General features: G+C 41.1%; 1 protein-coding gene across 1 annotated transcript in view; it reads right to left on the reverse strand.

Moving 5' to 3' along the window:
• cdh23 (cadherin-related 23) overlaps positions 1 to 26,806 on the reverse strand; it is a 206,229-nt gene that overhangs the window by 171,973 nt on the left and 7,450 nt on the right. The window contains exons 2-3 of the mRNA XM_050070372.1: positions 19,422 to 19,515; positions 13,848 to 13,922 (exon numbers count right to left, since the gene is read on the reverse strand). Of these exons, the coding sequence (XP_049926329.1) occupies positions 13,848 to 13,922; positions 19,422 to 19,506 (160 nt within the window). The 5' untranslated portion in view covers positions 19,507 to 19,515. The remainder of the gene's footprint in view (positions 1 to 13,847; positions 13,923 to 19,421; positions 19,516 to 26,806) is intronic.

Below are 26,806 nucleotides of genomic sequence, written 5' to 3' on the forward strand. Positions count from 1 at the left end.
GTGTGTGTGTGTGTGTGTGTGTGTGTGTGTGTGTGTCTCTAAATGCGTGTCCAGATTGTTTGCTACACTGCTGCCTAAATCTGATGTCCGGCTTCCGCCATTACAGCTTTTTTCATCCTATAACACGCCACACTTGTTTTATGGATTATAAATGAACTCATTATCTGAAGCGCTCATTAGCTTCAGGTCCTAATTAGCCAAAATTAATATTGTTTCCTGACAAAGACATTGGCACTGGCAAATTGGCAATTGACCTCCTTGGTCAATCTGGAGAGAGGGACAGAGTGACAGGGGGGAAGTATAAAATACAGGGGAGGTGAGGAGAGCTGGGCAATGACAGCTGCTCTGGTTGATCAGTTTTGGGCTCATCTCTCCCTCCCTCGCTCACCCTCTTTTGCACTGTCCTGCACAAACTCTCTCTCCTTCCGCCAGGGAGCAGCTCCTTAAGCAGACATGCTGCATTCTCATCACTATCGCCAAAGAAGCATGACAGGTTTGGGTTAGAAATGAACGTTTTAGGTCCAATACAAGCCGCTAGGTATTTTGCGTGTTATGTGTGTGTGAGTCTGTGTGGATGGGAATGCAGGAATCAGTGGAAAATGAACAGCTAGAAAAAGCACAGTATCTCATACACACAATGGCTGACAGTAGAAAAGCCCGGGATTTGTTAGCAACTGGAACTTCTCACTGGAGACAAACAACCGCACAGAGAAACAAATAGGAGAGAGAAAGAGACAAAGAACAAGAATGTGTGCAGGCAGAAAGAGAGGCAGAGACGACAGACAAGCCTATCTTATTCCTTAAAAAAAAAAAAAGATCCCTGCTTCTAAGGAGGCCTGTTAAATGTCAAACACCTTCTCGGTTGTGAGATAAGAGAGAGGGGTTCAATTATACCGCTCTCTCCATCCCACCAGTGTACGAAACCACACACATAAACACATATGAATATACACATAAAGACACACATGCCTCCTCTGCCTTTCACTGCGCCTACAGCGAACATGCACAGATGTAGAAGACTGACACACACTTAGGTTTCAAAAGATAGTAAGTGCAAACACCAAATTGACACCATACGTATTCGTGCTGAAAAGGCTGTAGTGACAGAGCCTCGCAGTGAACGACGGCACACCGAGAGCACAATGAGACCAGGGTGAGAGAGAGAGAGTAAATACTGTAAGTGAGCGAGATCATTCTCCACCAGTGGGGAAGACAAAGAGATCAAGGCACCAGCAAACAAAAGCAAGCAGATCTGAGCCAGAGACTGGTCTGTAAATGGGGGACATAGAGTGCAAGCACCCCACTTGTCAATTAATCCTATCTGGCACCAGCATGCTGGCCTTTATGAGAACAAATGTCAGCTTTCAAGACAAGGACGATATAACCTTTCTTCATAGAATGCCTCAGACGGCCAACACTGATATAACCCTCTAGGCTCATAATATAAGCTGATGTCACCCAAATGATCATTCTAAGAATTTAGTAAAATTGCTGTTCTGAAACTGATCAGGTTCATTGGTAACCCCAACATACTTAAATTCGGAAATACTGTCCAGATAGGGCTGTATTCATTTTTTCCGCAATTGAGGTTTATGAATGAAGCTTTGTATACCCGTCTGTATATCTTAGGACATTATCACCCCACAAAATAAAAAATACTTGAACAAAAAATCCTCAGTTTGAATCAAGCGATGACGTCTTGATGGAATACAAACGTCAAGCAAATGCAGATACATAATATTCGCATAGAATCGTGTTAGAGCCGAAATTGCTTTTGTTATTTCAGTCATATAAATGTAATTTATGGTGCTGCTAGATTGCTGCTAGATTGCCCCGTTAATACAGGTGTGTGCCTGTGCGAGTTATTGGAAATATTAAGTCACACAAGTTGGAAACAATCCTACGCAGCCATCACTGGAACTCTACAAATAGTATAATTCTAATATTATTCGTGTAACCTAATCTTTAAAAAAGCTGCGCAGCATCTGAATGTTGATTTAGAATTTGAATGTCAATGTCAATGAATGACGCTTTAAACTATTCAGCACAGCCATAGTTGTTGCCAGAAATGACATCCCAGCACTTGCTAATGCAAAAACATATTCAGCCAGTCTGGGCACTGGTCTTACACAAATCAGAAAATGGGTTGCATTTGAAGATGTAATGGCTGGCAACAACAGGGCTGTGCAAAGGGCTCAAAACACAGGTTCTGTCTCAGCAGGAACTCATTTTCAAGTAATATTCAGAGCATTATGCATGCCTCAGTGAGAGATTTTTTTTTAGCTTTCAAATCATCTCTAATGATCTTTGAGACCTGTAACCTTCAGATTTTCAAAGACAATTAAGAGTTTTCTATGACATTTCATTTTCTCTCTATTTTTTCTAATTCCTTACATCATCTTTGTAATTGGAAAATTGGTCTTTTTGTATTCATAAAACCACTTTCTGAGGAATCAAAACCTGTGTGACACAAACAAACATACAAACAGGAACAATATATATTTGTACTTGAGTCACGACACTAACTGCCGCATGTGTGTTCAAATGGGCAAAGAGAAACAGAAAAAAACAAACAACAGATACATTTACACAAACACACATGCACAAAACACACACACAAACAAACACACACACGTATGCATTCCCCCTCCCTACTTCCACAGCTTCCCTGCAACGGAGCAGGGAGAGGTGGTCGTTGATGTGAAACATCAATTTCCAGGTTAGCTGCTCTGCGTGGCTCAGGCAGGTATCAGCCGTGACCCACCTGGGCCAGATAAGCAGCTGCAAGAAGCTGATCTGCCACCCAGCAATGCACCTCTCGGTACTGGAGAACAGAGTAATATGCGCACACACAGGCACACACACGTAAACAAATATTAAAACCTAAAACAATGAATTAAATGTGAGGGCAGAATAGAAAAACAGTGTGCTACAAAAACGGCCATATTACAAGTAAATTCTGTGTTTTTTAAATCACTAAATTAAAACAAATGATTAAAAATATATTTACATCCCTGTACAAACACAAGTCAGGAGCACTGCTCAGGTAGAGGATTCTCCCTCTTGATACTTTAATAATTCAGCTTGATGGAACTGCTGGGATTAAACTGGGTTTGAACTTGAGGTGTTCCAGATACACGTTACACACAAATACACACACAAATGTGTAAACAAATTGATTGATCTCTGTGACGATGCTGATAATTTGGGATAATTAAAAAAAGGACAACTAGTATCCCAATCCAAAATTCTGTGGTGTTGTCTCTGGCAGTTCTGTATGCTCTCTCTCTCTCTCTCTTACTCACTCACAGACAGATTTAATTTGAGCCTTAGCTTCATTGAGAGCCTAAAAGAGTGTTAGCTAAATGTGTATCAGTGTGTGAGAGCCCATCCTCAGTTGGTCAGGTAATCTAACCACTGCCACCATCACAGTGACGCCTGTCAGCTCAGTGCTGGGCGCCTTGGCAGCGCTGCTCAACCTGGTGTCGCGCCACATTCCCACAGACAATTTCAATTAACTTTTACAACCCAGAGAAATATCACACACACAGCCTGCAGCTATTCAACACGCTTCCCCCATCTTTGTCTCTGTCTCTCTGTACTCTCACTCTCTGTCTGGTCATAACACAGGAAAACTTGAATGGAATAGGCCACACCACAGAAACAGCTGCACTTCTTTTAAAGGGAGACAAAGAGAGATCCTTTCAGTGTTAAGTGTCAAAGACAGCGGTTCTAAAGAAATACTTAACGAGGCTCACGTAAGGTGTTGAATCATGCAGCTGAAACTGGAAACCAAGCTGAACACCTCCTTGAGCAACCAAAAATGACTACTGTTAACACTAAATTGATTGTATCAGTTAGTCAAATGTAAAGATGCATGGTCAAGTTTGGGTGTGAACTCTGCTTTTTTGTCTTATCTTTAATTCACACTAGAAGTGACAGGTCAGGATGTAAGTGTCCATTCGTTCAACCCAAGCCAAATCAGTGAGTCACAGCAGTCACCTTTCAGGTGCTGACATGCTGAAAGGACAGCAGCCTGACAAACTGTTTTCAAAAGAGCAAGTATCACAAACAAGGGAAACTTGAGAGTCTTGACTGATTGTTGTAGTGTATCAGTTTAAAACACACTGTTTAATGTAGAACATTTAAGATTTGTGTGAACTGAATGACTACCAGAGGAGAAACTAGAATTACCCCCCCACGGTTGTATGCCTGCACCAACCAGTCAAGTTGTAGTTTCCATCCATGTCTGTCCAGACTATCTAGTCTAGACATTGAGGGAATCAAATAAAAAAGTATTAAGTGTATTTTTTTGGTGAAAATGGATGCTTTACACACAGCCTGAACCCGGCAGCAAAGAGGATCTATACAAGCACAGTTTCAAGGTGGACACCCAAGATTAGAGTCACCAATTCAGTATTGGACCAAATGTCTCCCCTTCTGTTCTGGAGTTACAGCATTGAATAAGGGCCAGATAGTGTTTTTGCAGATTATTTTTGTCACAGTGGAGTTGAACTAATGTTATGCTATCCAACACTGACACATGACCAATGCAGTTCATCAGTCACATGTCTTGAAAACGATATCACTACCGTCACAGACTCTGATTTGACGTTACTGACCCAGGCGGGCCAGTGACCGGCCAATCAACTTGCCTGGCATAAACTTTTACTGGCCCTGGAACATCGGGCCATTGGGTATGTCGCACTGTGACTGTATCCTCAGTGCCCCTTCCAAAATTGGCACCCCTTCCTTGTTTTTTCATTCTTGTACTTGAAAATGTTTGAGCCTGCTATTGGTAATAGCAGTACTGTTTGTGGCTTCTTGAACCACTCTCATCATGTACCATGTAAACTGATCCATTTTAAGTGATTCAGCCTTGTTTTATTTTTCCTAAAGCAAGTAAAATAGAGAAATTTGACACTTGGGATACAGCAAATACAAATCAAGTTGTTTGAATATCAGTTGCAAAAATTAAATATCATTTTCCTGTTAGCAGTTGACTAACCTGAAGTGTTCTGCCTATTTTGTTTAGAAATTTTTTAAAATGTGTGAAGCTGAATATGAATGATTTTCTTATACCAGCGCTAGAACTGTATACAATTTAAGACTGCACATGGGACATAATTACTTGTTAAAATAAACATTTTCTGCTGTGGAGGCAGAAAAGCAAGACTGAAAGTCATGATAAAAACAAGATCAGTGAAAAGTGATGAAATTAAAATTATGTATGCGAATGAGCAGGATGCTTAGCATTCGTGGAAATTCAGAGGCAATGTTGCAATGAGAGGCCAGAGTGCTGTGAGTGTTTGCATGGGCCGTAATAACACTAACACATCACGTGCTGGGTAAGTGCAGACAATATAGCGCAGCACAGCGTCATGATGGATGGTGTGTTTGCAGACACCACTGAACCGTGGACCCCATTATTTCCTGGGGGAGGAAGGGGGAGCAAGGCACCACGGGGAGAGATAAGGGATGATTGACTAAACCAAAACAGAGGTCCCTCATGGATGGCAGTGTGCCGGAATTATTGGGAAGCCATTGTGGGAGTCAATGCAACAGCTCAATGACAGCAGAGAGCTGTCATGGGAAGTAAGAAGATCAAGTGTATCCCCTTCCTAAAGTGAGGTAGGGGAGGGCTCTTCACGTGGAGAGAAAAACTTCCAGTCATTAAGAATATCTCCCGGACATGTTGGGACTCATCTCCTGCTGAGATCAGGTGGTTCAACCCTCAGTAGGGAGGAATACTTCACTTCTGCAGCTGGTAGATAGGATTTATAAAACTAAAGACACACACGCACAGACAGAGACACAGTCACTCTGCCTCTCATGCACACAGCACATCCGCCAACTCAAACTCATAAACAGTGACAGATACAACAGCAGTTGCCAAAGATGCAGAAAGGACACACACATCGCATTCCAATTTGGCTAAATGAGGGCTGAAAGCAGGAGCATAAACAGACCTCTGCGCTACCCTGCTCACAGTCAGACAGTAACAAATATCTAGAGCACATATCCAGCAAGAGACAGCCCTGGATACCAGCCAACATCCCAAAAACACTGAATCAACTCTCAGAGGAGCTGCCCCCTCTTTCTTCTCCTGACAATTCCCTGATTACTCTTTCATTTTATCACTGCTCATCTTTCTTTATTTCTATTTTTATGCTTCTGTTTCTCTTCCAGATTATCTCGTCTGCAGAGGCAAAGGACAGGCAAAATATTGTTGGATGTCTCCCGGTCTTCTGCGATGCAATCTGCCAGTGTAGTGAGGTAATTTCAGATAATTAAAATGTCAAAAAATAAATTAATGGTTCACACTTATTCAGAATGTTTTAGACTGGTTCCTGATGAGGAAAACATAAAACATTTAAGGGAAGTACGGAGATGTTTCGGTTTAAGCCCTTGGAAGCATCGCATTGCTCTTCCTCCCCTCAAAGTTTGTTTTTCTGATGTTTGCATGTGAGAAGGGATGGGTGAGGACCCTTTATGCTTTTTGATATATTGTGTGGTTTGGCTGACAAACCCATTGTGAACACTACCTTGTCACTACCTTCTTAACACAAACTAAGCTGACTTGAGTGTTTTCTCCAATTAATTGGCATAATCTTGTATTCAGCCTTAATCAAATGAAGTTGTTTAATTTCTAGAGATGTTATTATTATAGAGAAATAATGTAAAACATATTCTGGATTTCTGTTGTTATAGAAAAACACTGAAACAGCAGTGGTTCATTTGACAATTACATTGGTAAAGTAAAACTGACACGGCCTGTGCACACTCATACAGTTGCACACATTCACACCTGAAAACCCAGTACAAGTCTGGTCTGATGGTCACTGAGCAGGGGGGTTAAGGGGTTAAGTGCCTACCATCACTTGCTCCTGGTAGCATGTGAGTACTGTACCTACTCAAGTCAGTGAGTGTGGAGACTGGGACATATGATTAGTCAGGAGTTTCATAACGATTTTCAAATCCAGATACACATTTACTCCACATACCTAATCTCAGCACATATTTGCACGTGCAATTTCTTGAATATTACGGTTTGTCTTTCCATAAAAGGACATCTTGTAAGGAGCTCCACATGGGTGGCACTGTGTCAGAGTGAATGGAGAATTAGCAAATGGCGCAATGAGCAAAATCTATTGATGTTAGGTGATGCCAGATTTTTCAGTTTAAGTGCTTAGTTAAAAGAGAGAAAGAGAAAGACGGGTTTTAATTTTAAATGTGTTGTAGGGCTTATTGATGAAGCAGCCCGGAGCCAAAGACAGAGCAAGAGTGTGCACATGCTCGGGTCATCTCCACAGTGCTGTGTAAATCAGCTAGTCGTTCAGTGATTTGCACCGGGAGAGGCAGCCAGGTAAGGAGACCGTTTTCTCCAACCAGGTTAATGGCCTGGCCAATCATTTGATCAGCAGCAAAACAGAGCTGAGGGCCCTTATATCCAGCCAAGTGGCACTAACACTGGGGAGTCAAATATGGATTTCCCAGTACCAAACACAAAAACCTCTTGAGCAGGAGAAAAGCCTAAGCCTCAGAGCAGCATCCATCTTCTTCCTGTGGTCTTTAGCACAACATTAAAAACAGGGTATCCCAGACCCTCTTAAACATCAAATTCAAGGACTTTCCAAGCCCAATCCTCAAACACAAGGACCCAACACAGCATAGTTTAAAAACACATATCAAGGTTAATTACTGTTATAACACTGACATTTTTTTATAATGAGAAGTAGCAGGCTTTACATAAGCTCAGAGACATCTATTAAAAACAGAGAGAGCGAGACATCACTGTGTGAACACTGCTCAGTTGTGCCGTTACAGTGATGGAAGACAATGTCAAAAGAACTGTAATTTCTATTCTTGCACAAAATACAAAAGTTCAAGCACTTTCAATGACCCCTGTCTATATATGTCCATTTTCAAAAACTTTTGTGGTTCATTAAATTTTTAAAAAAAAGGAGGGGTTAAAACAAGGGCGTGGAGGCAGGTTGTGTCTGAGGTTGCCAGGCAACCATAATAAGCACTGTATCATAGCCTACTTAGTCTCGCTCACCAGACCTTTCTCAAGAAAAGAAAGGTCTGGCTGGGCCGACTCTCACTTTGAGATTGGAGAAAAAAACGCCCCAGCTGCTTGTACTTCTTTCAACCAATCACAATCGTTCTGGGCGGTGCCACAGCAACGGTGCGCTTGCAAAAATATTGCCGGGGGGAAACAGGTTTTGGTGTAACACGCCCACAAAAATATCACCTACAGGACACAAACCATGGCAGAAAAATGGCTACATCCCCGCAAGATCAAATACCGCAAAAGTTAGTAAAGGACGTGTTGAAAACGGTTGAAAACTGCTACACAACCGGAGGTGGTAGGGCAGGACTTCAGCGGGTGGCTCGTTCCGCCCAGTGAGAGGCTGATCTCTGCAGCAAACTTCCGCCCACTCAGACTATAGCCTACTTACCACAAATCCCGAGTGTGGAGCTGATCTTCAACCAGGCATTTTTTTAAGTGTGAAAAAGGCCTTTAAAATTGTCAGAGGGACAACATGCAAAGCTTTGCGTAGCACTGCACTAAAATGATAATTTTCCTCTCCATATTTACCACAGATTGACAGTTAGAAAGAAAGGGAGATATCTACACACTGTGATTGGTTGTCCCTTGTCATATGACCTGATGCACGTTGCTGCTTTCTGGAAGTTAAATTTTGTCAGGGCGCAGCTTTTGTGCTTTAAAAAAGCAAGCACTTAGGAATGCTTACCTGCTGTGACAGCGTCACTCTGCTTTTGAACACATCTATATTTAAAACACTGGATTTGAGGCCAGGTGTACAAGGCCCTTAAGAGAACTGAAAGGTCTGTGAATAATATACAAAATAAAAATATCTGTTCAGCTTTGTAGGCAATTCAGAAAGCACTGGTTCAATCAAGATCAAGGAGCATTCACACTCAAACTATCTACAATATGATAGTTATGAACACTGCTTTGTTTATGAGTGCAGCTAATATAGTCAATGCACTGAATCAGAAAGCTGTGAAAGAGAGAAAGAGGGAGAGAGGGTGTCCGGAGGAGGAAGTGTTGACAAGCCATAGTTAATGTAGAGTGCGCTAGGCAGCTGACAGTGGGGAATTGGCTGGGGAGAGAGTACACAGACACTATCAACACGTTTAGGGGAAGGCTTTAATAAGTCGTTCCTTGGGGCTACTTCCTGCTCCTTAATTATTATTGAATTAGGAATGCCACGGAGCTAATTAAAAGTGCAAGGTATTTACTGTGGCAGTACAAGAATGTGAGGGAGCAGAGGAGAGTGGGTGAAAAAGGTGGATATTTTAATTGTTTTTAACCGCGTCCCATTACTAGTACTTACAGCAAAGATTCTACTGCTGTGTCTCAAATCAGATACGTCTGTAGTTTATACTTGCTTTTTTAAGGCCATAAGTGCGTTCACACTGAGAAGTATGGCAAAATACAGTGCACTATGAGTACCCAGATGGTGCGCTCATGACGGTCAGAAGTTGAGTGTGGATCATTGGGACACTTCTTACCCTCAATGGTCATGGAAGGGGCTGGACCACAAACACATTTCAAACTTGTAAAATAATATAAGCCATCAGTTTATTTATTGGGTTTATTCTGTAATAAATTGGTACCGCAAACAATGATGCAAATGCTAACGTTAGCTTGCTAGCTAGCTAACAGCAGCATATTTTATCATCGGGAATTGATATTACATGTGTTGTGGTATAAACTATACAATCTATGGCCGTAAGTTACATTTCGTGTTCATGTATATTAAATTGTGTCTTCAATGTAGAAGAATTCAGTATTAGATTTGTGGTCAGATGCTTGACAAGTTGTAAATATTCACAAAATGTAGGATTCACTCAGACGATCAGCTGGTGATAGAGCCAGCCAGTAACAGCCACAGACATTCATAGATATAGAAACCTGCCATGAAAGCATGTTCATTTGTAATATAATAAATAAATACAGAAGAAGTCAAGTGAGCAAACAAGCAGATACAGCAAACATTTATTTAGGCAACTGACAATCATTCATCAAATGTTGGTGATAATGCCCTGTTTGGATGCAATATGTCAAGCGGAAGAAGAAAAGCTGTCAAATCTTGCTGTTGTCATTTCCGATAAGTGTGCAATGGCTGTGTTTGATTTGAGACCATGTCAAAATTTGCGCACTATGCAAGTAAGTCCTTAGTGTATGCAGTGTGCTACATGTAAGTGTACTGATGGAAGTATTCAAGACACAGCATAGCCTACATCTTTGGTATGCAGGAGTAAAACAAAACAAAAAAGTTTTAAAATATATGCAAGAAAATATACTATGAGAAAAAAAGTTTATTTGGGCTTAAATAAGAGCAGGAATGCTGCCTCCACATGCTAAAACTGGAAGGTGTGCTGCTTTGGATGTCTTATCTGTCCACTGTGTGATGCAGGGGAAATTGAAGATGAGTTTCATTTTGATGTTAATGGCAAAAAAAAAAAAGTGTACTGATGGAAATGAATGACTCACAATGACTGAAATGGTTGTTTGAATGAACTGAAGATCTCCTTTTCATTCATACTGCCAGCAGCTACTCTCCTGTTGTTCTCTCTGCCCTCTGAGAATTCTTACTTCCACAGTAAAAATAATTGAATTTGAATGAATGCAAGAATTTATCCCATATAAACGAGCACTTGTTTTTATAATGTTAGCCTAAGCCAAACTTTTAAATCTAATCAGACAGTGAGGCCTTATGCTCGATTGGCACAAACTACGAGACATGCACAAACCATCCCAGCAGAGTGTGGAAGTTTCTTATTTTGAACAAATGTTGTGTTCTTTCCACAAGTTAATTACTCAGTAGAGAGCTTAATCTGCCGAATCAGGGCAAAGTGGATTAGGAGATGAGAGCGTTTAATCAAAGTGTTCTCTCAGTCTAATTACACATCCCATTTCCTGACACAACACACACTGTTATCTGCCACTGCATTTAAACATCAGCTCCTCTGTTTAGCTGCCCCCCCTAAGAGTGAATGATCCCACTGCCTGGATGTGACAAAAATGCATCAAACGTAAACACGGGCATGCATACTCAAACTAAATGGACACGTGCACAGAGACCACACAGACATATGGAGAATGAACATGACTAGAGTGAGGATATTGTTTTGAACACTGTGAAATATTCTCCCTGTAAATACTGAAATAAATCATCTGAAGCATCGTTGTATCACTGCAGTGTACAGCAGACAGCTAATTTAGCCTAATCAGGCATCACAGACATCATTCATACCAGTGGGGACTAAAGATTCTCTTGGGTTCAGTCTCATACATGTACCAAGCTAAGGGTGTTGCATCAGCCTGCTTGAAACTGACCCCTATAAAGGACAGTATATACATATATATATATATATATATATATATATATATATATATATATATATATATATATATGTCAGAGGTGTGAGCTCACACCTTCTCCCATTGTGTTACATGTGCCTCTACACCACATCTGTGCAGCATTTTTCAAACACTTTGTGTTGGTTCCTGAACCAAACCCCTTGCTGATGAGGAGGAGAGGAGCAGTGTAGTCTTAGATCAAATATCCATGGTGTTTGGATGTGTTCCCTCATCTCGGATAAATCAGAATCATGCACTCCTGCCTTAAGGAGCTGAGACTACTGGCACGGAGGCCATGAGCTGAAGCAACTGATCTGCTGCCCGATAGTGTTGTGAGTGTGTGCACATGCATGCCGACCAGTTTTAACTGAAGGTCTGCATTACTCATCTCCATAAGACAGTACCAATACTCGTACTGTGCACGTGTCAGTCAACTGCTTCTTACACAGACTGGCTCTTGGTGTCACCTCACACAACCTGCTCACATGAACCCTATGCTGTTGCATCATCAGCAAGACTAAGCCAAACAACCTCCATGGTAACTGAATGCAACCAATCAGAGTGTCTGTGGAAACCTGAGCACTGGGCTCAAGTCATGCAGTGTGGCAGGTGCTCATTTATGTTCATCAAATTTGTGGTAAAATAAAGGCCTAATGAAGTACAGAGGAATGTATGAAGTTTTGAATATGATTAAACCGCCTCCATTGTGCCCTGAAAGCACAATTTAACAATTCTTTATTCTTTGCACAATCTTTGCACTGAACCTTGAGATGAGAAAATATGTATTTTCAATCTACCCTTTATTCAAATCAAGAGTAAGAGCGATGTCAGCATTGAAATTGCTCCCGGGCTTCTCTATTAAGCCAGTGTGCTAGATGATAAGTAATCTTGAGTTTTTGTGAGGAAACGTGGGTGTTTGTGGCGAAAAGGATCTTAAGTTATTCTCCACCATGTCACATCCTCTGCTCACATGCACACACACACACACACACACACACACACACAGTTTTGACCCAGTGGCTTGTGTGTGCGTTCGTGTGTTTATGAATTGGAGGGCCTCCTAGACGAGGACATCTGCTGAGCTAATAAACAATAATCTTGACAAATTGTCACTGTCCGATCACTCAGCCCGCCCTCATAATCACACCGCTGAAGAAGCCATCACAGGCCGAGCCAGGGACGTGACTGACAGCTCCCTGGACCAGTGGAAGGCATTGCTGGACCGAAGCCCAGCTGCCTGAGGAGAGGACACAATGATTCATGGCCAGAGGGCAACCTGGACAGAGCGGTTAGGGAAATTAGCGACGCCACCCACCAACACATCTATGCCCTTCACTGGTTAGAACACAAGCTGACTGAATGAAGAGATGGCCTCCTGCCAGAAACTGCTTAGTGCTGTTGCACAAAGATGCCAAACCAGGCAGCTCTGAGGGCAATGGCGTTTGGGGTCGGGATGATGATGATTTACTGTAGGCTCAGTGGGATACTGTAACCTTTCCTGGCTGCAGTACAAAACACACAACTGAGATGATGATGATGATGGAGATGAAAATGGTGATGGAGATGGGGACAGGGACACTGCTGATGATGGAAGCTCTGTGGTGTATTTGAACTTTTATGACCCAGAGAAAAGAGGTGAAAAAGGAAAACATTACAGGTTTTCTACGCCTGAGACAAGCAACTGTGAGGGTGTACACACGGATAAGTGCACACTCCATGACTCAGACTAGTAGCGCTGACAGACTGGCAGAGTATAAAGGTCATGTGATAAAAAAAAAAAAAAAAACTTCTAGAAAATCAATCCAATATAAAAGGATTTTAATTCCAAGGCACTGACACCGTCAGAGATGATGAAAAGCCAGACATCTTCAAATTGCCCTGTCAATCACTGCAACCAACAAAAATGACAAAAAAATAAATAAGAGGGGGAATAATAGATCCAGGAGGAATCGGACTCAACCGAAACTGGTGTTCATACCGTAACCCCAAACCGCCCCTAACAGCAGTGGGACACAACATATAAGCAAGCTTATAATAACATGGAGATATCAAATCTGGACAAAATCTTTCATATAGACATCAACACCTGGACGTGAAATATCCAAAGTATCACAGGTTCCTTTTGTGCCAGCTTTATATTAGAGGATCACTCAGACAACTGGGCTCTGGAGTTTTCCTCTCATCACACGGACAAACACACCACACACATAGAAACACACGCAGGCGTCCTGATAGAGGACATCCATTGCCATCAATGTCAGTGTCTTATATGACATCTCTCTTTACTTGTTTTTTACTTTCTCAGTTTGTATTCAAGGGATACAACGACAGACCGTATCTTTGCAGTAAACAAGTTGACAAAGCAAACCACAAAGACAGCTTTACTGTGCTTTCTTTAGACAATGTAGATACATCAAATACAACATGCTGGAAATCCTCAGAGACTCACCGACAGGCATATCTTCATAGATGAGAAGATAGGTCGAGAAGAAGTAGTTCAGGAAGCGTGGCGGCTGGTTGGAGCCTGTAATAAAGAGAGAGGGATAAATGTTGATTTAAATTGCACTGACATGACAGTGTTTAGATATGCTCTTAAAGTGATTAACTGTCAGCTTACTTACTACTGTACTAGACTGAAAGCTTTTACAAATGTTGTTCTTGGTTTTTCACATTCTCAGCAGCAGCAACAGCAGTTTATTTGAAATGATACAGTAGAGCTGTGTACTTGAGCAGCACTAGTCAAGTGATTTTTGGGAAGCATAGGTACAAAAACCCGACTGCAAAAAGCACCTAAACTGAAAAATCTGGCATCAAATTGGTACAACTGATGCCACTGCACACACCCTTGTTCTATTGTGTAATTCATACAGACTGTTTTCACACTGCTTCCCAAAACAAAGCATGGCCCCTCCCTTGACAAGGGGGCTGCATAGCAAATATATTCAGTGTATGATTCTGTATGTGACTGGAGCAAATGTATTCAGTGTAAGACAGTGTGTGACATCTGGGGATGTTTGGAAGTTTTCAATTAAAGTGTCAACATTAAAATTCCTTCTTCACGTTTTAAAGTATATAGATATACTTTGCTATGATAAAAAATTTGTTTAACATGGTTTTACAAAAAAAAAAGTAAAAAAAAAAAAAAAAAAAAAAAGTACTGGCAGCAGCTTTCCCCCTCATTGAGAAATTCTGGATCTGGCCTCTGCCTTGCCCACCACCATTGCTTTGCTAGGCTGACTGGTGAAAGAGCAGTGTGCATCAGGATGGTTAACATTAGAGGAGACATTGGAGAGATTCAGCCATACATATGTGAGCCTCAGTCAGACCAAGACTCAGATGCTGAGTCTGTTGAACAACAAAATCTGCGACTAAGAGAATTGTAAGTGTAATCAGCATCTGTTATTTTTGTTTTGTTCGTTAGCTTGTAACTGGCAGTGGCTGACACAGTGTTAGTGGTTATGAAACACACAATAATATCTGCTATGATGTTACAGTGTGTTCACATCCTCACTTTGTTATTACAAAATTATATCTCAGAGGTCTAATTTGTTTGCAGAGGATATATTCCGTCTGACTAAGATTTTTATATTACATGTGTTAAGTCCAGTCTGCGCTGGAGGTTTTAGGTTTCGGTATGAGATGGCAATTGGTTTTCAAATTTGTAACGTACCCAATCTAGTTTGCCTGGGGTACATCTAAATCTCAGATTTTAAGGAAGGGCACAGTCATTTCCTCCCTCATTAGACGAATGTGAAAACACCTTTCTAGTGACAAAGTTTGCACAGATACAAGTCAAGGTCAGACATTTTAGGGGATGTAAATGTAAGAAAAGACCATTTTGAGTGGACTTTGACCGCATCCCATGGCTTCCTCTTCCTCTTAAATATTTCTATCACGGATACGGACCCGGCCTCTAAATCGAACTGAACAAGATCTGTAGATCTGATGAGGATATAACAGGTAAGACGAGGCTTGCTCAGAGTAGCTTGTGTGGACCGAGTGCATCCTGTGTCTCAGTGTAATACATGTAATGTAAAATGGGTCAATGGCTCTGACTTGGTCATAACAAACTGGCTGAATATCAAGTTAAGAGAAAGCTGACTTTTGCAAGTCTGATATAAAATCCTTTTTAAAGTCCTCTTTAGTCTGTATGCTTTTGCTTAGTGTTAAATATAAAAATGGACCACATGGGAAGAACCACCAACAAACCGAGCTGCCTGTCCAATATGCATCTACTCACATCAGGTGGTGATGACGGGGATCAACTCCATCCCCTCAAGGATAAATTACTGTCCACTGTTAGGAGGTTTGAAGTACTCCACCATTTGCTAAAAAACCTTCCTCGATTCACCCAGGGTTATTGTGTTTGTACAGCAGCCTTTTATGGCCAGGCTGTAGGCGTGTGTCTTTTACTGTTCTTCTATTCTGTAATTGTTTCTCGCTCCCACTCTATATGTCTTTTAGGTTTTTGGCAGTTGTCATCTGTTCACTGCTCTATGTGTATTGACAGCATCTGTGTCACACATACCTCTGCAGCACATCAATCACTCAGCCGAGGGACAAATATACACTTGACCTTGAACAATAACCCCAACAACCCTGCCGCGCAGGTACATATATTCAGGTCAAATTCAGCTATGAAACACAGCCATCTCACACTGTGCATCTTATTTCTAAAACTGTAAAAAAACATTTTACAGATAACCACTTTCAAAAGCACTTATAGCAGCCAACAAACAGTGTAAGCAGAGAGCATCAATTACACAGAGAGCATTATACTGCTGTCAGTTTTGGTCATTATTTTCATGCTTTACTTGAATAAAGTGTTTACATGGTCTGTCTGTAGGTAGAGTCATTCATGCCTCCAGGGACCATGAAAACAATTCAGCATCATGGTCAATTTTTAACACTGCATGGCCATCAGTCTGAAAAATGTATGTTTATGTTTGTGAGGAGTGAGCGTTTCACAAATTAAAGCTTTAGTGCTGTAATAAAAAGATAAAAACAACTTTAAAATGTTAAAAAAAAAAAATGTTGAACGCTGAATTGCCTGCATATGTTTGAAGCTTGACTGTATTTTTAATCATAACAACTATGAACATAGTATATTAAGGCCAAAATTACATTTACCTCATATTGATTTCTCCGTACAGAGGGGAATATCCTTCCATTCCACACTTTTGAGGGCTTGTATCAGGGTTAACAGTCTGCCATGTTTGGGCATGGTTCTGTGGTGTCAGAAGGCAGTGTGATACAAGCTGTTTTGTTGGGAAGATCAGGGAACAAAGCTGATGGTCTTTGATCAGCTGAGCTGTGCGGCAGACCACAGAGACACTGAAGCAAGAGAAGGGGAGGCCAGTCTGTTTGAAGTGAGAGCGCTTGATAGAGTGAATCGGTGCTTTGAAAGTGGGAGCTTTTTCGTTCAGTCATGTGCCCGCCTGTGCGGAAGAAGATGCTTATCTCTGGCTTGACAGTGTGGCTTTTAGTGGGCGCCAAAAACGTGGAGCATGCTTCACTGGATAGGGGGTGGTGAGGAGGAGGGTTAACAAGCTCCCGTCCATACCTGTGGTTTAATTACTGCGAGGCACTGCGTCAGGCTTGGAGAGTGGAATGCAGATAGATTACAGCCACAAAATAATCACAGCAATGATCATCAATCCAATTTGCTGGATCAGGGAGGTAATGCTCAAGAGGAGTGCAGGGTCAGTGTGCTAATGGGTTAGTTAGAGAACGCAACAGTGACAGAGGGAGAGAAACAGAGATGTAACATTAAAAGCAAACACAAGGTGTGAGGTGGGGGTGGGAGGCAAGAGGCTGGCGGACTCTGGAGGTGGAAAAAAAGCCTTGATAAACTCATTGTGCTTGATGGAAAGAGGTTGTGGCATTCACTTAATAACTTTCCCCGCTGCTTCAGCGCTGTGTGTGATTGGAGGTGTCTCCTGCCTGTCACTGTTAGACAGTTACTGTGACTCTCAGCAACACAGAAGCTCTCTCTCAATATTGTTACCTCTCTCATGTCCAAAGAAATACACTCAGCAAAGAAGGCATATATTTTAAAGTAGATCTTAACAATAATGTGAGACATTATGCAAGGCAGACAAGTGTGTGTGTGTAGAGTCAAGTAATGACAGTAATAAAGCATAAAAAATAAACAGACCATGCACAGGGCTGAAAGGAAAAGTTTGTACAAGTCAAGAAAAGCTAAAGGAATGTATCATGTGTAGAAGGTAAGTGACAGAAATTCCTTTAAGGCAGTAAATGATGAAGAACTGAGAAAGAAGAAGAAGAAGAATGCTGCTATCAAATCTTTGCTTCTCTTACTGCAGCCTGTACGTTTTTCATAGTTTACCAAATAACTGACAAAGACATAAGAAAACCTTCTTTATTCATAATCCTGTATTTAAAATCAAATGGGATCGCATTCAGTGGCGCTGCTCGCAATTGGTCGGACAGGTGTATGGGTGGGAAACTTAATGCCGGGAGATCAATACTGCGCAGACTCTGGGTGTTTCTCTAAGTCAAGGAAGGATCCTCAAATGGCTGAATTTCAAGGAGGCTATGTCATCGACCCCCGCTGAAAGACTGCTCCAATGTCAAGGATCCTTCCGAACTTCACTGAGTCCTTCTTTCAGAGAAATTTAAAGGATGCATGTGTGTATCTTCAGTGGGTATAAAATGCCCACAATGCTTTGCACATGATTTGCTGGCATTGAAGGCGGGGCCTCTTCAATGAAACTTGCGCCAGCGGAGCTCAGCAGGATTTAGATAAACGTAATTTATTTGGGTTAATATCTCCAGGAGTTTTTATCATACAAGCATGACAAAAATATTAACAGAGAGCTCATCATTTACGCTTTCCAATGTGCCCACTGAGATTTTTAGAATAACGTGATTTAGATTAAACATAAAAGTTTTTAAATTAATGATTTACAGCAGAGATGGAGCGCTAAGTGTCCCCCTCCCCTCCTACGCCCACTATTCACATGATAACGACATGATAATTGCTTTCATTCTGTCAGCTTCAATAGGTGTATTTTTCGGGGGGAATCGCGAAGAGAATGCCCACAGTAAAGACATTTGAATATCCTGCAGGTCAAAGCATCACTCATTTGTTTTGAGGTGAACATATTTCAGAAGATTACATGGCGCTGTCATGTACAATTGACGCGGTCAGACGTTTCAGAGCAGCACGGCTCATCAGATCAGATCCACTATTCGGATTTTTGTAGCAAGTGTATGGTTATACACACATAAAAATATGGAACACTTTGGACTCACAGAGTGATTCTGTGTGAGTCTGTGTATATACTGTAAATTGTACAACAACATAAGAGTGCCTAAATGATCACAGCACCCAGAAACTCCCCCAGACTGCTGAGGGTTAATTACGTACACCTGGGGACACTTGTTAGCCTGTTCCAATGTGTGTTCACTGAATGCTCAGAAGTACTCTTGCCTTGAGAAACAGCCTCTGGTTCCGAATGACATCACCAGAGCAAGATGGCAGTCTATGATAGCTACCAGTAGCAGTAGTCTGCGTATGGGATGTATAGGGAACATAGTTAAATTGTATCGTCTACCAATCGTCTGCATGTGAGGTTTAAATTGTAGCTACAAATAGTAACCTAGGTTACACTTATGCTACTTACTAAACCGAATTAACAGGCGACACCATTTTGTCTCCTTTTATACTTTGTTTATAACTGAATTTTCTTAAGGGTAAAAAAAAACTGTTATATTTTCTGCAGATTATACACTTTGCACAGGTCAAAAAAGTTAAATGCCATGGGTCATGTAAGAACAGATCTTATTGGATCACTTTATTCAGCCTCCGTGTAAATAGTTGGAATCTCGAATCAGAAAGACTTCAGTCGGATTGAAGAAATATTGACCATGTAGCCACAGCTACTGTGTAGATTTAATTGAGAGGTATACACTTTTTCAGTCAGGTGTGGTCACTGTATAAATGCTGCAGCGTCATTTTGGATTTATACATACTCATTCTTCAGTCAACAGGACTCACCTTCACAGAAAGAGTGCAGAATGAGGAAGGGAAGGAGAAGCTTGGCAAATGTCATCCTGCCGCCTAAACCCACACTCCACGACATCACCTGCACCTGATGAAGCACACACAAACACAGAATACTGTAGATCACAATTATATGGCGAGCTGATATTCACCATTGCAATTTTAGTCAAGCCATATAATGTCTAAACACATTTCAGCTTCTTTATGTTAGGTGATTACCGTGTAAGTGAGTGGGAGATGTGATCAGTGTAATTAGGGGACAGAAAAAAAGGATTTGCTGCATGACATGCTTCAAGCAGGTGTTTTCTTGTGTGTGTCTGCTTGAGGTGTGGGGTGTTGATGAAGGCAAATTCACAGCAACGGCTCATTTACAGTACACACTGCCTAATAGCCGTAATCAAGACGTTGCACTGGTAATTGTCTGATTAAAAACAAAAAATGTGAAAACAGAAGGGAAAAGTGTAAATGACATTTTCAAGATGTGCATGGCGCAGCTTCACTGGACCAATTGCAAGGTCAAAACTGATATCAAATAATGAAACTGAACATGTGGAAAGCATAACAAAGATTCCCACAGTGTATTTATGGTGTCAATGTTGCTGGCAGGAGGAGAGCAATTAACTGTACACTGCTGCATCACTTTGTCTATATCTTAACTTACATTCTGTGAAAGGCAAACAATTTTGTATTGGTCTCTGTTGCATGAGGCTTGCTGTCAGGCAGCAACTCAGGCAATGTAGAAGCCCTTACTGGCTTCCCGTATTTCAGTCTTTCCCTCCTTCTCCCTCCCTCTCCTCATCTGCCCCTCTTTCCTCTCCCTCTCATTTGTTCCCTCTCTTTACACTGTCATCACTTGTCCCAGCAAGGCCTCACTGGTCAGCAAACTCATCCAGTGACAATTTAATTTTGAAGGGTTATCTTTCTAAATTCTCCTACTCCCCAAAGCCCGCTGCGATTCAGCTCACGGTAAAACTCATGTTCAGAGACAGTGCTTCTTGTCCTTCAGGCATCTGATTGCAAAGAAAAGCTAAATAAACTACAGAAACCAGCTTGAGATGCAATAAAATACAATACACACGCTGCTTTGTGTCGCTGCTTGCGGTCCTGTTGCTGTGGTGCTGTTAGAGATATACAGTTTGTGCTGGATTCAATTCAGACAAAGCTGCTAAAATTTACAGGTGAGTGAGAAAGAGACGGGAGGTAAAAAATAGACTGTCATTGCTTATTGTATATATATATATATATATGTATGTGTGTCTGTGTGTGTACCTGCTTATATTAGCTGTGCGTGTGTGTCAGTTTGAATAGGCACATTTGTTTTCATTTGGATTCTTGTTTCCTCAGCATTATTGCATTTCACTTTCTGTAACAATGCAACCTGCATGGCTATGCCTGCTACTTTATGTCTGCTACTTTGTTTACTCCATTCCTTCCTCATTTCCTTCTCCCTTCCTTCTTTACTTATATTCATCACTCCTGTTGGGCCCTGAAGGCCACCCCTCCCCTCTCATACCCTTTCCTCCCTCATTGTCCTATCTGATAGAGTTGTGGTCCTCTAGTAGAGGGCATTATCTCAACTCAGTGGGAAGCTCAGATAGAAAGCTGACGACAACAGCCTAAACAGATTATACATTTCCACAACTCATCTTTTCGTGGACACAAAAAATCAACTTGCTCTCTATCCTATCATTTCCTACTGTTTATATCAATAACACACCTGGGGTAGCATGCCTTGGACCCTGGAGCACTTTAAATAGCCAAATGCACTAACATACACAGTTAATCAAAGCCAGTAACTACAACACGGCAAGCTACAAGACCTAAGGGCAAAATCTTAACGTTTCCTCTGATCCTCTGTGTTGCTCGGTTAGGGCTGATCAGTCTGGATGAGGACAATCAATAAAGCCCATTCCCAGCCCTCCACACCAACAAAAAAAAAAGAAAGTAATTGTACAGAGAAGCAAACAAGCTCTTTAAGACTCCTTTTTGCCCTGTTTTTTCTTTAAATCTCCTTGGTTGAAAGAAAACACTTGTCATTGAAAGGTTGTCACATGCTATCTGCTTTTCTTTTTTGGTCAAGTACATCTTTCAAGATGTATAACACGGAAATGCAGTATCTATATACAACAAATACAACAGATAGTATCCAACCTAAATAAATACACAAAAGTACACATACACGTATATATACACTTTTAACACACCCCCACTCCCTACCTCCCTTCTGCTCAATACATAGTATGAATGTAAAGCTTGCAACAACAACAAAAGATATAAACAAAGGGTGAAATGTAGTAATGGACAGCCCACTACACAAGTCCACTATGGATTGTTTCTCAGATAACAGACAAGAGGCAACCAGAACCTATTGAATTGTGACTCACTATCCTTCAGAGAGAACCATATTTTTTTTTCAAGGTGGAGCATATCAGTCATTTCATGGAGCCACAGCCTAAAAGTGGGAACTTTCTTCTTCTTCTTCTTCTTCTTCTTCTTCCAGAATGTCAAATTTCTGTGATCTAACCATAGCAAACAAGTTGCTGCTGCGCTCCATGTAATGCAGGTGTGGAATCTGAGCTGCTTTTCTAAGTACAATCCAATTATGCTCTATTGATGACAAACGAAAATGTCCACAACTTTTAGAAAAGTCAGATGTAATTTCAAAAAATCCATCATGGTGAAAGATATAATATAATCTGATGCCTTTAAAAGTCCAGTGTGTAGGCATTTAAGGACTTCTCTTGGCAGAAGGGCTATCATAACTGTTCACCTGAAAATGATCTTTGTTGTCTTTTCATTACCTTACAGTGAACTGTTTATATATACATACGGAGCAGGTCTGTGTAGTCCACCATGTTGATCTATAGTAGCCCAGAACGGACAAACCAAACACTAGCTCCAGACAGGGCCATTCGTGTTTTAGTTCTTCTACATAACTGACACACGGAGAAGTTTCAGTTCTGCAACCTCACCACTAGATGCCACTAAACACCACACACTAGACCTTTAAATTGATGGTGGTACCAAAAATATATTGTATACCATACAAGAATTTTTCAGTTCCCTGTTGTAGTATGTGATGTAGGAAGGTGGTTGATATATTCATGGTCTTAACCTTATCGTTTGCCATGCAACTAGTCTCTCGCTTTCTGCTACAACTCCCCCTGCACACCTAATCCTTCCTCCAAATGCTAAAGGACATTTCTGAGATGACGAATGGGTGAATGTGAGTGATGGATACTGGTTGAGACAGACACGTTGGGTTTGAGAGAGCTGAGGCAGCCGTCCTGCAGCAGCATCAGGCTCTCTGGTCTCACCAGGATGTGGGAGAATTCATTATTAAAGATTTTCACAAAGAAAGCACCCCCACAAAAGTTACAGCTGCACTGTACTATAAGTACAGGTGGTTACATTGTCCTGCCTATCTTTTGCCTTGTCTGTACAAGTAACCTGGATTGTGTATTTAACTCTGGGCTCTTGTCACAGCCTGCCTGAGGCATAAGCAAAGTAAACAGCTTTAAGGACTCTGATTTGAGAGGATTACGCACCTGAATTATATAAATTATAATCATTCAAGCGGTAACATGGTTAATATTTTATGCTTTTTGGTTCTTAGCACTAAGGAACTGTACTGTACATAATTTAAGTTCATTTATTGTGTTTCTCGTCTCTCTTTTGATGTCCTTTGTCAGCAGTTTCAAAATTAACTTTGTGATATTTGCAAGTGTGCAGAATGACAGTTTTGTACTTTGACACTATTTTGGGAGCAATAACACTAAAGTGTTTACCTAACTTTAAGGGTCAATTCACCCAGATAACAAACAGTAATTTTCCAACTCACCCCTGGGTATTTTACCATGCAGACAGATTTCGTTTGGTCCAGGTTTTGAGATATCCACAGCAGATACATTTTAGGCAAACTGAATTTAATCTGTGATGCTCAGTGCATCAAAAATTGGCATCTGTAAAACTTAACAGCAACATCTCTTTCCTGAAGGACTCCACATGACTCTTGGTCAACTGTTTATTGGAAACTATTTCAAATTGAAGGTTAAAAGCAGACAGGACACTATCTTGAAAAGAGACTTTGTCAGTGAATTTTGTAAATGTAATTTCTGAATATTTTGAGCACCACAAATAAAGCTCCATGTAACTCAACTGTCTTGGTGTATAGTGGCAGAAATCACTATTGCAGATATTGTGTGTCAGAGCTCAGCAAATCAAACTGAAACTATCAGCGCAGTAAGATAAAACATGTGTTCTGTGACTTGGAAGAACTGACCCTCCAAATGCCTGGAACGCCAATTTGTTGCTACTCTTTAGTCGACCATATTCCTAATTGACAACATAACATAAAAACAACATTATCGAACATGGTCTGGTAATTAGTTTCTTCTTTTTACATGGCTGACTCAGGCTATTGTTTGACTGTACAGGGTGTAGTTTATGGGGCATAGTGTATGCACCAGTGCAATCACCTCAGTACTGATGTGCTGGAGAGAGAGTGGGAAGGTAGGGGGCTGTAATCAAACCTTGCTTAGAAGCCAACAGAATCCCGGACTTGCCCCTGGCCTCTGCACTCAAAAATGAAAAGCAATTAATTGATCAGGGTTCCTACACACTTTGAATTTCAATATTCCATACCTTTCCTGACTGAAATTTCCAGACCTCTCAGCAGATTTTTCAGACCATATTTGACATTGTATTACTATATTGAATCAATAATTTGAAAATAACTGCTTAACGTAATTTTCAGAGTGACTGTGAAGCCCGTTTTTTCACAGTGTTCTTTACAATGAGCTGAATGCAGCCATGAATGTATGGTTTACTTATGTAGAAAAGATGCTGTGTTTACTTCTCTGATAACTACATCTCTACATACCTCAGAGATGTTCAGACAAGTTTAATATTTGATCACTTGTGATGTTATGTATCAAATCAAAGATGCTGCATTTTCTTTCAAACTACTTTGGTTGTGAATGTCTGGATTTGGTTCAGTTAAAAGGAACTTGTTGGGGTTGAGCTGTTTTGAAGGCTGTGGCGTACAAGTAGCTCTGCATCAGAGTGTACGTTCAGTTGCAGCAGTACTTCTTGCCTTTCTTTCAACGACATCAAGTTCTCACACAGTGGTTAACACTTCAGCTGAGCTGGCTGTCCGCTCCAAATTCCATGAAAAACACTCTGCATGTAGACCAATTGTAAATTTATTTTTAGAAATTCTGATTTTATATTTTAGAAAACAGAATAAGGCCAATAATCTTTAAACAAATCATTTTATTCTCTCTTTATTTGCAGTATTTATCCAGATCTGGAAATGTAAAAGATCTTATTCCATACTTTACAATACTTTTTCAAAACTGTGTTAGGAACCCAGATTGATAATATACTTACTAGGGAGACCATACTTAAACTGTGGAAAAGACGGATAAAATTAAATGAGAGCAAGGGCCCTTGAGGTGACAGTACGTAAGTAATTAGTGCAAAAGCATGATCTACCTTTAGATTAGCTGAGTATCAGCTAAATCTAAAGTTCCAATCAGCCAGTTATGCATGGGGCAATTTAACTGCAGAGGACAGGGCTAAGCAGGGATGTGGTCCGTCCTCAATGCAAGCTGGGCCTCGCTGCAGCACTGTCCCACTCCATTGGCTATGCTGTCACCATCTATCAATCCCTCACTTTCTTCACCCCCTCCTCACTCTGTCAGAGTCACTCACTGCTCATCTTCTGCTCACCCCTCTCACCCATAACAACGTCTCATACCAGTCTCACTCCCTCTCTCTCCCCATGCTGCCTTTTTCTGTCTGTTTTCCTTTGTTTGTTAGTTTTTACTCTTTTTAGCCATCTCTCCTTTTCTTCTTGGTCTTATTTACACTCAGTACTTTTACATGACACTTGAAAAAAACAAATTATTGCCTTAATCTGACTATAACTGGACAACTGAAGTGCATGTAAACGCGTTACTCCGACTAATATCGGAGTTCTCCAACTCCAATTAAGACACCCAGATAATGCGATTGGAATTCTATTTTCTCCGGCATGTATACGCCTTAATCGGAGTTAAACTAGACAATGCATGTGCGCATGCTCCACACCCCCGCACTGGCGTATGACCCCGGAACACGAAAGCCGGTCGCAGAAGAAGAAAACAATAACAGGAGAAGAACCACCAGAGCAGCATGATGATCTGCGCATCATTCGGAAATTGTCTTTCCATTCTGTGTCTGAAAACTCTTTCATTACGACCCTCTCCCACCAGTCTGTGCTCCGAACCCACATCCAACAAGAACGAGAGGTCCGGGTCAGTAGCGACAGCACAAAGTGTAGAATCGAAGACATGCTATTGCATACAGCGTTCTTGTCTGCCTCTCGAAATCACCATGACCACGAGGGATAGCGTGCACCTTATCTGCACAATCAGTAACGCGTACATTACGTACGAGATGAACAAAGCTGTACAATTATCCATCTTGCTGTTGTTCGTAAATGCCGGTCTGCCGCCTGACTCCAGTTGTTTATTACTAAGTGACGTAATAGGTCAACTGGAAAGGGGGCCGTATTAACCCGCTGAAACGACGCATATCGCCACCTAGTGTTGAGGAGGAGGACACGTTCCTGTCAGTAATTCGATTTTCTCAGTTGCATGTAAACTGGGACAAGGACAGAAGTCCGATTAGGTGCCAAAATCGAATTTTGAGCATAGCTCGATTAAGCTGTGCACGTAAACGTACTGACTGACTTGTGTCTCTTCCTTTTTTGATTTACCACACAACTTGGCTTGTCCAATTATATATGCATTCTGTAGTAATTTCAAACACTTTCTTTGTGCTAAGCTTTGGCAGATAATTGTCTCCTGTGTACTGATGTAAAATGTCAACACAACAAATGAATGTCTTCTGTGAGCCATGTATTTGTTGTATTGTCATGGTTAAGTGTGGGTCCAAGACAACAAATTCCCTGTACCCAAAGAGAAATAAAAGTACATTTAGGTAGGATAACCCTTGACCGCCCTTAAAGATTTTTTGGGGGGGGTTACAAGATTTATTATTAACCTTCGATTAATGAATCATTAGTTTATCACCGTTATGCAGCAGGCATTAAAAAAAACCAAACTATTTTGAGTCCATTAAATAAAGTTTAATGTTTACACCTATAACACTTGCCAACATGCCCAATATCCTGCCCTGAATCCAGATTTAAAAGGCAGGCTATTTTAAAGCCTAGAAACGACTATTAGGAACACATACAGCTCCCACTGGGCAAAGCTTAGGGTGGCTGAGATCCAGGTCTATTTAATGAGTTGTGGTCTTATAGCTTATCTGACAGTAATGTGTGATTAAGGCAGTGTAAAGTGAAGAGTAATATCTGGACCTGCTGTGCT

Source organism: Epinephelus moara, chromosome 19 (genome assembly GCF_006386435.1).
Source record: "Epinephelus moara isolate mb chromosome 19, YSFRI_EMoa_1.0, whole genome shotgun sequence".
Lineage (NCBI taxonomy): Eukaryota > Metazoa > Chordata > Actinopteri > Perciformes > Serranidae > Epinephelus > Epinephelus moara.